This window comes from Sebastes umbrosus, chromosome 3, assembly GCF_015220745.1.
Source record: "Sebastes umbrosus isolate fSebUmb1 chromosome 3, fSebUmb1.pri, whole genome shotgun sequence".
Lineage (NCBI taxonomy): Eukaryota > Metazoa > Chordata > Actinopteri > Perciformes > Sebastidae > Sebastes > Sebastes umbrosus.
Genome location: NC_051271.1, coordinates 12,721,405 through 12,733,725, shown reverse-complemented (window position 1 = coordinate 12,733,725; position 12,321 = coordinate 12,721,405). Strand labels below are relative to the sequence as shown.

The window sequence follows — 12,321 nt, the reverse complement described above, 5'->3', positions numbered from 1 at the left end:
TCACATTTTCAAAACACAACAAGCACAAACATCTGTCTCTTGTGGATCATATACCATTAACACAATTTGAGTTGTTTTCACAGAATATGTAATGCGTCTAATTAACACGTCTCTAAAATGCTAACATTTTCTTTACATATAAGCTTACTCAATACCACAATTAGGGATCTTTCTTGTCTTACTTAAGGATGTTTGCACACAGCATGCCAGACCTAATGTTCAAAACCTTAAATATAGTGTAGAGTCTCTACTTCTGCAACAACAGCAGCTCAAAAGCTCTACTGAAACAGCTGGAAAAGATAACTTTATCTTTGCTCAAACCACTGCCACCCACTCTACATCAATGGCAAGATAGGTTAATGAAAGTGTACGCAATGGAAGACATTACAGCAAAACTCCATGTTAAGACAGTCATGTTTTTGTCTTTCTTTTTCCTCTTTCTTTCTTTCTTTCTTTCTTTCTGAGTTAGAATTTTAATTAGAATTATTATATTATTAAATTAGTTTTTCTCGCCAAACTGTTATAATAGTTTAATTTACCGACAAAGCAGCAGTGTATATTCCGAATGTGCAAAAGTGATCAACTGTTTTTGAAGGAATGATTTGATATTGAGTTGGGTTTGCCATGTTTTGTTAAGAGATAGTGTATGAGTTGGTATTTAACGAACAAAATGTGGTTTTGAACTATTTTGCTAAATGTGTGATGTAGGTGTGTTGCTGTTTCTTAAAGGCCCTGACATGCCAGGCCGACGGTTGGCCGCAGGACAGTTTGGGGTCGTTGGTGAACATCTGTCGTCCTAGTTTTTCCGTTGTGTCTCGCTGCGTCGGCTCTAGTCCGCCCGTGTTGGAGGGTTTTTGTGTGTGTGTGTGTGTGTGTGTGTGTGTGTACCTGTATTCGCTCCTGCAGCTTCACTGTGTTCCTCTTGCTCTCAGCCATCCTCTCCAGGTGACTTTCTACCTCCGCCTCAGCCCTCTTCACTCTCTCCCGCAGGGCGCTGTGCATCCCTTTCTTCTCCTCTTCCTCCCTCTCCTCCCACCTCTGCCGCTCCTCCCTCCAATCTGCCTCCATCTTCTTCCTCGCCTCCTCTTGCTCCTCGTTCAGATCGTTCATCTTCTGCTCCCATCGCTCCCTCTCCTCTCTCGCCGCTCGCCTCTTCTCCTCCTCTGCTCGGTCCCTCTCCTCCTTCAGCGCCTTCACCTCCTCTAAGAGTGCTTTCACTCTTTCCTCCTCCTCCTCCTCTTTCTTATTCTCCTCGTCTTCTCTCTGCTCCTCTTTCTGCTGTCTCTCCTCGTCAGCTGCTTTCCGTAGCTCCTCACATTTGGCGTCCAGCTCCTGGATCTGCTCCCCGGCCTTCTCCAGCTCTTTGCTCAACTGCAGGCTCTCCTCCTGGGCGTCACTGACGTGGGCCTTGGCCTCCTGGAGCTCCTCCTCTGCAGCCTGGAGCCTCTCCTCGAACTCTTTTCTCAGCTCCACCTCAGTTCCACGCTCCCTCTCCTCCGCCTGGATACGGAAACACTCAAAGTCTGCCTGCACCTGGAGGCACAGAGGATAACCAATAGTGTAAGACACCGTTTTCCTTTAGAACTGACAAAGAGGTTGTGTTTTTACTCCCAACGACACTCTGGAAACCTTTCAGACACTTTGCTCCACATGATAACATCCTACAGTTCAAATATTTTGTTGTGGCACATTCACACTTTAAATATGCTGAACAATTTCTTCTCAGAGGTGATCCGGTAACACAGTGTATTATACACAACACATTTTTAAAGGGCAAGACTGTGGCCATAAAGGCTAATTAGCTACAGTGTTGTGACATTCAAACAATACTCGCAGTATGTGGCCAAACATCATTACCAGCCTGCGCTGCTGAAACCTTTATTCAGCTTGTCATATAACCACGATTCATAAGTAAGTTACAATATGCAGCGAGTACGAGGAGACGCTTTCTTTTGCAGTTCTGTAATCTTCTCATAGCTTTGTAGGAACTATGTATTAGGTAATTATAGGGAAAGTTATATGGAAACATGACATTTTCTTTATCTGGACGGCCTTGAGTTTTCTATTGTGTTTATACAGCGGCCATTCACTGCAGAATAAAGACTGAATTAAAATGCAGTGGCTGTCTGCAGTTATGTGGTGTTATGTTATGATATTAATCCAGACAGAGTTGTTGACTGTAACTGTGTTCGATGTTTGTTGATATTTGATTTTAACAGATCTGCTGTTAAGAGTTGATAAATATCTTTCATGTAGGGATGTCCAGTGGAAACTGACACACTGACAGCTGTTGTTGCCTGTTGGGCTTGAGTTTGCCATTGTACGATCTGAGCATATTTTTTATGCTAAATGCAGTACCTGTGAGGGTTTCTGGACAATATTTGTCATTGTTTTGTGTTGTTAGTTGATTTCAAATAATAAATATATACATACATTTACATAAAGCAGCTTTTTTTTTCCCACTCCCATGTTGATAAGAGTTTGAAATACTTGACCAATCTCCCTTTAAAGGGACTATTTGTAACTTTCAGAAATGCTTGTTAACAGCGACACCTGTGGCCGTGAAATCAACGAAAGTCAGCGTCGGGCTCGCGCTTGCTCGCTCTAAATATACCTGAACGAGCATCGCTCAAAACAGTGAGGCGACACACGTCAGCTAAAACCACAATATCACTCTATATTTCAGCTGCTTGGCAGTAATGTTAGCTGACAAAGACGAAGGTCTCTCCATGAACATGATTTAGATCTGATCCTAGTGTTGGCTTTTCCTGCCTCAGCGGGGCTCCGCAGCGTGTCTTCCTGCTCTCTCCGCCCGCAGCCGGAGAGAGCAGGAAGACACCGGCACCCGGTCGGAAACGAGACAACAACGTAACTCGTTGCAGAGCTCCGTCACTTCACAAGACACGGAGAACCTCTGTTGGTCTGGAGGAGCTGCAGCATTTATTTCTGCACAAACGTCCACTGTACATCCATCCATCCATCTGCAACCGCTTATCCCGTTAGGGGTCGCGGGGGGGCTGGAGCCGATCCCAGCCGACATTGGGCGAAGGCAGGGTACACCCTGGACAGGTCGCCAGTCCATCGCAGGGCTAACACATATAGACAGACAACCATTCACGCTCACATTCACACCTACGGGCAATTTAGAGTCCACAATTAACCTAACCTACATGTCTTTGGACTGTGGGAGGAAACCGGAGTACCCGGAGAAAACCCACGCTAACACGGGGAGAACATGCAAACTCCACACAGAAGGGTCCCAAGCTGGATTCGAACCTGCAACCCTCTAGCTGTGAGGCGCCAGTGCTAACCACTGCACCACCGTGCAGCCCGTCCACTGTACATTCACTAGATATTCTCAGAGCTAAACTAACTCTTCTGCAGTGTGGAGTTAGCTCTCGCGCGCTGTCTGAGTGAAGGCAAGCAGGCAGAGAGCGGCTACACACGAACGCGCATATGCGAGCGCGCATGTGTCCCGACCCGGTACATTTATACGCTTAAAGAGTTACAAACAGTCCCTTTAAGGTACAATTTGAACAGATAAAAAATGTGTGTGTTTGCGTGTTGCATGAATTTGCGATTAATTGCGATTAACTATGGACAATCATGCGATTAATCGTGATTAAATATTTAAAACGATTGACAGCCCTACTTTATATTCATGTGGTAAATATACAAATGCCACTTAAATTGTAATCTGCATGAGAAATAAAGAAAATTTAAAAAAAAATGTGTTTAATAATCATCCGCTTATAGTGATCAATTTGACCCGGACAGACGTGATCACTATAAGAGGTTTCCGCTGTATTTGCTGGTAGGTGTTTACACTCATGTGATATCATGCTCCTGAATTTGCAGTAAAAAATGTCCAACAACTAACACAGGACAATGAAAAGGATAGACGACAAAACAAACCAGACGGATGAGCGTGGCCACACATTTCAAAATAAAAGTTTAAGGTCTGTGTACATATTTCATCTCTTCAGCTGCTCTGTTTCCAAAGAGCTCATAAGAAAGTCATGTGGGTATTTATGATTCATGTTGATGTTGTATTGTGGTGCACAGCATGTAAATCAGGCATGAAGTCTGAGGCTGGGTAAAGTCACACAGGCTATCTGGACTAGGTTGACGGATGTTGTAGGTCACATGAGGGGCGGGATTGATTTGCTGCTCTCCGCTGGGAGTTTACACATTAAATTACAGCGATACAACGCGCCCTTGAGTGAGGTCAGTTTATCTCTTGATCAGGAGGGTAAGAGTGCACACACACACAAACACACACACACCTGGGCTCCAACCCTCTGCTGCTCATCCAGAGAGTCCTGCATGTCGAGGAGGCGTGTCCTCAGCGGCGACCCCTCCCCTTCGTGACATGTCTCCACCAGGATGCGGTGCAGCTCCTCGTGGTGGGCGTGGCTCAGCGCCTGCAGCGCCGCCTCCTGCTCCTCGTTCTTCATGTTCAGAGAATAAATCACCTGGAGAGCGTCAACAACAGACGAAGAAAGATTTTTAACGATTATTATCACACATTTAGGGATAAGTCATGCTTTTTCTTTGCAGCCGAACAGGAGCTGATCGCCACCACTCCGCTCGACGGCACTTCCCTTCTACAGTCTATGTGCTATGTTTATTAATTACTCTCGTTCATCACTGTGTTTTGTATTCTTGGTTAATTAGTATATTTTTTATATAAAGCCATTTAAGGCTTTCTTCATGATTATTATTATTTTTTTTTTACAGTAGCTGAAAAGTTTTCTGTCCCTCAGATTAAGACGTTGAGGAAAAGTGCTTTCGTACAGCGTTTCTCCTATTTTTGGAACTAACTGCAGAATAATTTAAAGCCGAAGCAGCCGGTCATTGTTGAGTTTAAGCTGACACTGAAAGATTTATTTGCAGGCTGAGTAATAGATGTTTGATAAGAAAAGATTAAAATTGTCTTTCTTATTTGATTTGTAAGCACATATTGAGTATAAAACTGTTCGGTCTTATGAACTATATTTAGATTTTATTCACTGTTTTACTCTCTTTTACTCTCTTTTTATGAGACAGGACGGGATTTAAATATACAATATATCATTGCTATATGATTGCTTTTATTTTAATTTTTTTAATTTGTATTTATCTAATTGTTGTGTTTTTTATTGTTTTTATCTATTGTGTTAAAATTTGACCTTAGTTTTGTCTTGCTTTTGTCTGACCTCACTGTTTGGCTTTCTGTTATATTGTCTTGTATCCAATTAATATTAATATTATAAATTAATATATAAAGCTATCATTATTATTATCATTATCATTATTATTATTAATTATTATTATTTGGCAATAGTTTTCAATGTTGCTATCTTGACCAAAATAAAGTTATCATTATTATTACTATTATTATTAATATTGTTGTTGTTGTTGTTGTTATTATTGTTATTATAATTATTGTTTGGTGATTTCAATGTTGCTTTCTTGACCGAGTCTTCTTTGGAAAACAATCCTCAGTTTAATTTGACCTGGATACAGTTTACATCCTCACGGACTCATTCACTCTGCTGGGTTGTTTCCTCTATATTCATTTAACGGGAGTGCATCACAAACAGCAGGAAAACTGACACCAACACTCGTCCACAAGCACAGACATTACGGAGCCAATATTTAGAGCTGGCAGCGTTATGATAACAAATATTAAACTGACACGGACTGACGTGGAAACACAATAATCCCCAAACACAAATAATAGAGGTTAAAACTGCAACACTGACAAACAGTGCGCATCTAGTGTAACCAAAGTCCTGCATGTGAGTTAATATTATAGTCCAGGCTGCAGCTCCATGCAGTGAGTCTCCAGCCTGTCAGCATGAGAGGAGTCTCTCCTCCCAATATAGTCTGTGACTAACACCTGAAATATGGCCTGTTTCTCCCCACTATTCACTTTACCCTCTGCGCCATGTCTACAGTGTCATCATCTGCTCCTACTGACCCTGATGGCTCACTTACCCTCCCGCAGAGGTGTGTGTGTGTGTGTGTGTGTGTGCATGGGTATATGCACGGGACACATACAGGCTCATATTTTACCCAGACGCCTCTCTGTCTGCAGCACACAGCTGGCACAGCACTGACGGACATTCCCTCTGTGTGTGTGTGTGTGTGTGTGTGTGTGTGTGTGTGGCACCACCTCTCTCTTACACACTTGCTCGGTCTCAACATTGTCAATGTCCGTTAATCTAAAGACGTATTTCTTATAATTTAGAGACAGATTTCGATGATGGATGTGACATCTTCCCAGATCCTAATCACAAACCCGCCTCTCTCTGTCCTTCAAGTCGTAAACTTGGACAGTATGTCACGCTGGCTATTCAATCACGTCACTGTGCATGAACTTTGGCTCGTGAACTATGACTCATGGCTCAGAGGACTGAAGGGGACTCTGAATTCAGGCCAGGCTCTGAGGGGAGTGTGTGTGTGCTGCTCTTGGCTGTCCTCTTTGGCCAGTTTTGAAAGTAAGAGCGCGGAGGGTAAGAGGGAAATTTAGCAAGCGTTCCCGCACCTGGAGGTACACTACGTGTCCAAAATTATGAGAACATCCAAACATTACGCTCATATGCCCTTCTGGGAACGCTTTCCACAAGAATTGGCTGCAAGAGAGAGCATCAGTGAGGTCGGGCGCTGATGCTAGTTCTTGTACTGTTTGTCCCAACGGTGTTAGATGGGGTCGAGGTCAGGGCTCTGCGCCGGCCTCTGATCCACCAAACACACCAAACCTCTGAAAAACATTTCAACAGATGACCCCTCAGATGATCTACAAGATAAGGAAATTTACAAAAATCTGCTACATTTTTTTATTTGATTTTTATCAATTAATTTGACAGGGACCATCAGACTTAAAATATACTAATTATTATAACAATAATAAAAATAATAGTATAATAGGACTTATAGCAGTAGCTAATTTACAGTCCTGGTCCCTGGTTAGGCTTTTAAGAGATAAAATCCAATAAAAGGCTCTAAAACAAGCATAGAAACAAACAATTAGACAAACAGCCACTATGGCTGCACAATATATCGCTTTTTATCGTGATATCAACTTGCGTGATAAACACATCGCGAAAGAGGGTGATATTGAACTCAGATTTTTTTTTGTTAGTTCAATGAGAGTAAATCATTAAAAAAACTGCACTTTAAAAATGTAATTATAATTATTTTTTACTGGTGCCTTTTGAGCTGGGTTCAATTTGTTCAATAACTAACTTCATACTTCATACATAGTCGGATGACAGACGCTACAGAGAGAAAGGGAATGTGTCTGTTGAGTAGCAGGTGTCGTATTTCATACACACGGGACGAGAGAGAGATGACGATGGCGGAGGATTTGGTGTCAAAACAAAAAGCAAAAGCGCTTATTTGGCAATAATGTCGGATTTAAACCCAATGCTATAAGGGAACCATAACGTTAATGAGGTAATCGCCGTGAGGAGAACGAGGCGGTCACAGCCGCTGTGCGTGGCGGAGCAGCACCGAGTGGAAACTTGCAGCCTCGCAGCGAAAGCTCGACTGGAGAGGCCAGACACACTGTCATCACACATTACATTAAAGATCAAAGTAAGCACGTTACACATATTGACCGTCATCTTTTCTTGTAAAATGTCCGGTGTAATCGGTAATTCCGGTGTTACAAGTTTATTAACTAGTGGGAAATGAACGCTAATGATCATATTTAACAGTCCGTCCTTTGTTTTTGCACCCCTTATGAGTATTAGACATCGCCTTAATGTTGTTCAGAGCCTATGTTCAGATTTTATTTTCAAATTTCTGTGTAATAAGTTTGTCTCACACTTTAATTCATCTGTTTGGGTGTAAATTCTCAAGACACTTGGCACGGCAGCTCGGTCAGAGAGCGGCGAGGGCCTCTTGCTACTGTAAATCCTGTCTCGAGATCCCCTTATTGATCCTGCCAGTCGATAATGTTATTCATGTAGCCTCACAAGCCAGTGCCCGTGCTTATTGACGATAACTTCATAGTCAGCAAAGCATGAAATTAATATTCTGTCTACAGTGTAAAGGAGAGCCGGGACGAGGCTTTTTTGGAAAACAGGAGTGAGATGTAGAGTGAATGGTTGGTGCACAGAGGAGAGGTTAGGCAAAGAGACAAGCAGGCGTGCACACACTTTCTCTTACATCAGCCCCTCACCCACACACACACACACACATATCAAAGAGGGTACCGGTTGTGCTGGATTACAAAGCAGGGAACATTGTGACAGTGTAAGCTAGATAAGCACAGGAAATCACACAGACAGAATTAGAGCTGCCAATCAAGACGTGTTGGCATATACAGTATGTGCACACACAAACACACACACTTTAATATGCTACTGTTGATCTCTGTGAGTCTCGTTAAGAGACTACTGTGTATTCATGTGGGTGTGTGCATGTCTGCTCACGCACAAGCTTATGTGAACATTCACAACAGCTGGCCCGACACGGTCAGCTCTCGCTTTCTTCCCATTGGCTTGTTCCGCCATGTAAACACACTCCGACGTGCTACTGGTTTATCTTTAGCAGCACCCATTCAACCAGGGCAGACCACTCTCAGTGGCTGAGAGAGAGGGAGGGATGCGGGGGGGGGGGAAGGGAGCTGTGGATGGGTGAGTAGAGGAGTGAGGGACGGGCCGACGTGAGGAGGTGTGTTAAGTACAAGTGCATGACTGTGTGTGTGTGTGTGTGTGTGTGTGTGCCAGCCTCCTCAGCGCACACAGAGAGCAGAGGTTAATAAATATATAAGGTTACCACAGCTGACCCATTTCCCACTTCCTCTCCACTCCCCCCACCAAAACACTCAAATAAACCATGTGTCACATGCCCAGCATCCCAAAGCTGCGAGAAAATGCTTACACCAAATATCGGATTTGATGATTCTTATATTTCATCAGCGCTCTGGGTTTCGGTTTCATTTACTGCGGTCATCAAAGAGCTAAAGCGAGAGAAACAAGTCAAGCTTCTTTTTCATTATAGCAGTGATTCTCAAAGTGGGGTTCGGGGACCTCCAAGGGTCCGTGGCACTCTGTCAGGGGGAAGTATTAGCTATAAATTATAAAATTGTGCTGTATCATTAAAAAAAATTGGGATGCAACGATGCCGATACCCGGATCCAGATCTCTGATATGATTGTGACACATCACGTCAATCTGTCATGAATCACTTCACTCAGGACACAACAAACCGTTCCTGCTGATGCTTAGCTTGGCTTATTAGCCAGATAACTACAAGCTGGTGAGCATGGAGAAATATTTGAGTCAGTCCATATGGTCAAGTGACGCTAAGCCCAAATTAGCTAATGCCGGGTACACACTAGAAGCAGATTTTTGGCCCGATCCCACCTCCCGACAATCGTCAGCAAAACCTAGATTTTTTGATGCTTCTAAAGATTATCTTTCCAGATGTTCCTGTGGTGTGAGGTATGTTAAGAGTGCATCCCCGATCAGCTCAGAATTCTATCCTGGCCGCATCGATCTCAAATCATACGATCGGATCTCCTGTTGTGTGTGGGGAACCCCGAGGACAGATGATGACACAGTCACGTGGGAAAGAACAATAGCTTATTGAGAACCAAGCAGACTGAAGAAGGAGGGACAACCACCGCCATTACGGCGGCCGCGGTTAATTCATGAGCTAATGCAAAACTCGAAGTATAAAGTAGTAAGATGGACCTCAGAAATGGAGTACCAAGTGTTTATTTAACGTGTCTCTCCATGACTTCATCCATCCATCCTTTGTGAATATTCAGTACAAAGTAGAGCAAAAAATAACATCACTACTTACACTCACTGTTTACACACTTTACAAGTCACGTTTGATCACAAGAGATTTTGTGTGATTTCCGTTTTTTTCTTATGGTTCATGAATGGAATCAGTTAGTGTGTGGTGTTTTGGCTGTTTTTTTGCCAAATCATTGCTCTCCACACACTATAGGAACCAAACTGTTAAATTTAACATAACATGTCGTGATGTGTGACGTCTCTCACATTTTGACTGAGGACCAGCCTTTAATTGAGAAAATATGACGACAGTTACATCGAGTGACAGCGACGGGAGACCAGAATGCGTCACGCGTCTTCAGGTGCTGGCGAACGAAGCCATGAAGCCGGCCAAGCTAAAGCGACATCTGATTACAAAGCACCTGAAACATCAGGGCACAACAACGTGGTATTAACATGATTAAAACTGAAATGTGTTTCTGTTTATCACTATCAAACCGGTCTGAAGTATTTAGGCTGAAAGGTTTTATAATACAAATAGTTCCGATGACATAAGAGTAGAAATGGTAGTAAGCGTTATGCTTAATTGGTCTTATGATTATGACGTGGTCCTTGGAAAGTTTTCTCCCATTCAAGGGGTCCCTGGCCCCAAAAAGGTTTGAGAACCTCTGCATTATAGGATGGAAAAGGAGCGGAGAGGTCGGAGAGGTAGGAGAGGTAGAAGAACTCGGCTGGCAAATCCCCCTAACAAGCACAGACACAAGTGCTGACCCCTCATCTGTGTCATCTTTGTTTGTGTGTGTCCGAGAAGAAGCTTTGTGAACAACACACTGCAGCATGTACTGCATATATGAGCTCCTGGACAAACACACACACCTAGTCTGCAGGCTCCACAGAGGTGAGCCCATAAGGGAAGATGGGGAGTGCACAGTCATCAGTAATTGTCATAGCTCAACAAGCGATGGGTCATGCCCTGCTTCTGTAAGCAGTATTGTGCACCAGAGAGGGAGAATCCCCATATAGCAATGCTTACTGTATGAAAAAACACTCATGTGGGGAAGATACACAATTGATCACTCAATGAATGCATTTTTCTTACAAAAATTTACAATTTGGTGGTTGCAGCTTATTCAATGTGCTTTTATCTATTTAATATAGATACACATGGATACGTCTTTTGTTAAGATTGTAAAGCCCCCTGAGGCAAATTTGTGATTTGTGACTTTGGGCTGTACAAATAAAATTGACTTGACTTGAATATCGCTGTTAATTGATACCATGGGATAGCCTACCTTTCTTATGTGTTGGTCAGACAAACAAACAATAATAATATAATATAATAATAGGGCTGTCAAAGTTAACGTGATAACACGTTAACGCAAATTAATTTTAACGCCACTAATTTCTTTAACGCAATCGATCGAGGTTGTAGCAGGCTGAAGATACTGGCATCATATGAAACTAGAAAACCTAAGGAATCCATTACCAACCATGTCGTACTAGCTCGTTGCGAAGGAGGCTAAATAACGCTCCGAACTAAATTTTTGCCAGGGAAAACTGACATGGCCATTTTCAAAGGGGTCCCTTGACCGCTGACATCAAGATATGTGAATGAAAATGGGTTCTATGGGTATCCACGAGTCTCCCCTTTACAGACATGCCCACTTTATGATAATCACATGCAGTGATTAATGCAATCGATTAAATATTTTAATCGATTTACATTACTAAAAAATAATAATAATAAATTTGGACGCTGTCATTTATGCAATCTTTGAGATGTGCAACTCAATAGGCTTTTTACATTTAACCATCTAAACTCCTATAAATCAATGCATGGCAAAGATAATCCATAAATTAACTGATAATTAAATCACTCCCTGAAAGGTTTGGCTGTCAAATAGCTGAAGATCTCGCAGCTTATAAAGCTCTCAGTGATCTCTCTAATGTCTGATTACTGTGTCAGTCACGAAGACGAATTAACCCTGATCCAAGTTTTCCAACCATTATCCCAAGAGATAATGATGATATTGGCACATCTATATAGACTAATGGGTGTTTTGCATGCATGAGTTTATATAGTGTCTATACTGCAATGCTATTTCTCTGGTTTTCCAACCATTATTCCAGGAGATAATGATGATTTGTGCACCATCTATATAGACTAATGGGTGTTTTGCATGCATGAGTTTATATAGTGTCTACTGCAATGCTACTTCTCTGGCTATGTATTAATATAATATAGGATCAATGTTATATTTCTATACATTTACTGTTTGGTGTCCCTCAAGGCCTACATATATTTTTATATATATATATATATATATATATATATATATATATATATCAAGATATAATGACACCATATGATCCAAGTTTTCCAACCATTATCCCAAGAGAGATAATGATGATTTGTGCACATCTTTATAGACTAATGGTGTTTTGCATGCATGAGTTTATGTAGTGTCTATACTTCTGTCTATAATATCCTATAGGATCAATGTTATATTTCTATACATTTATTGTGATATAGTGTCTGCAATGCTACTTCTCTGGTTTTCCAACCATTATCCTAGGAGAT

The 12,321-nt window shown here is 42.1% G+C and overlaps 1 protein-coding gene across 5 annotated transcripts in view; it reads right to left on the bottom strand.

The window, feature by feature from the left end:
- fam184b (family with sequence similarity 184 member B) overlaps positions 1–12,321 on the bottom strand; it is a 28,385-nt gene that overhangs the window by 15,199 nt on the left and 865 nt on the right. For all 5 annotated transcript variants that reach the window (XM_037764144.1, XM_037764145.1, XM_037764140.1 and 2 more), the window contains exons 2-3: positions 4,287–4,475; positions 889–1,533 (exon numbers count right to left, since the gene is read on the bottom strand). In XM_037764144.1, coding sequence (XP_037620072.1) covers positions 889–1,533; positions 4,287–4,475 — 834 coding nt within the window. The remainder of the gene's footprint in view (positions 1–888; positions 1,534–4,286; positions 4,476–12,321) is intronic.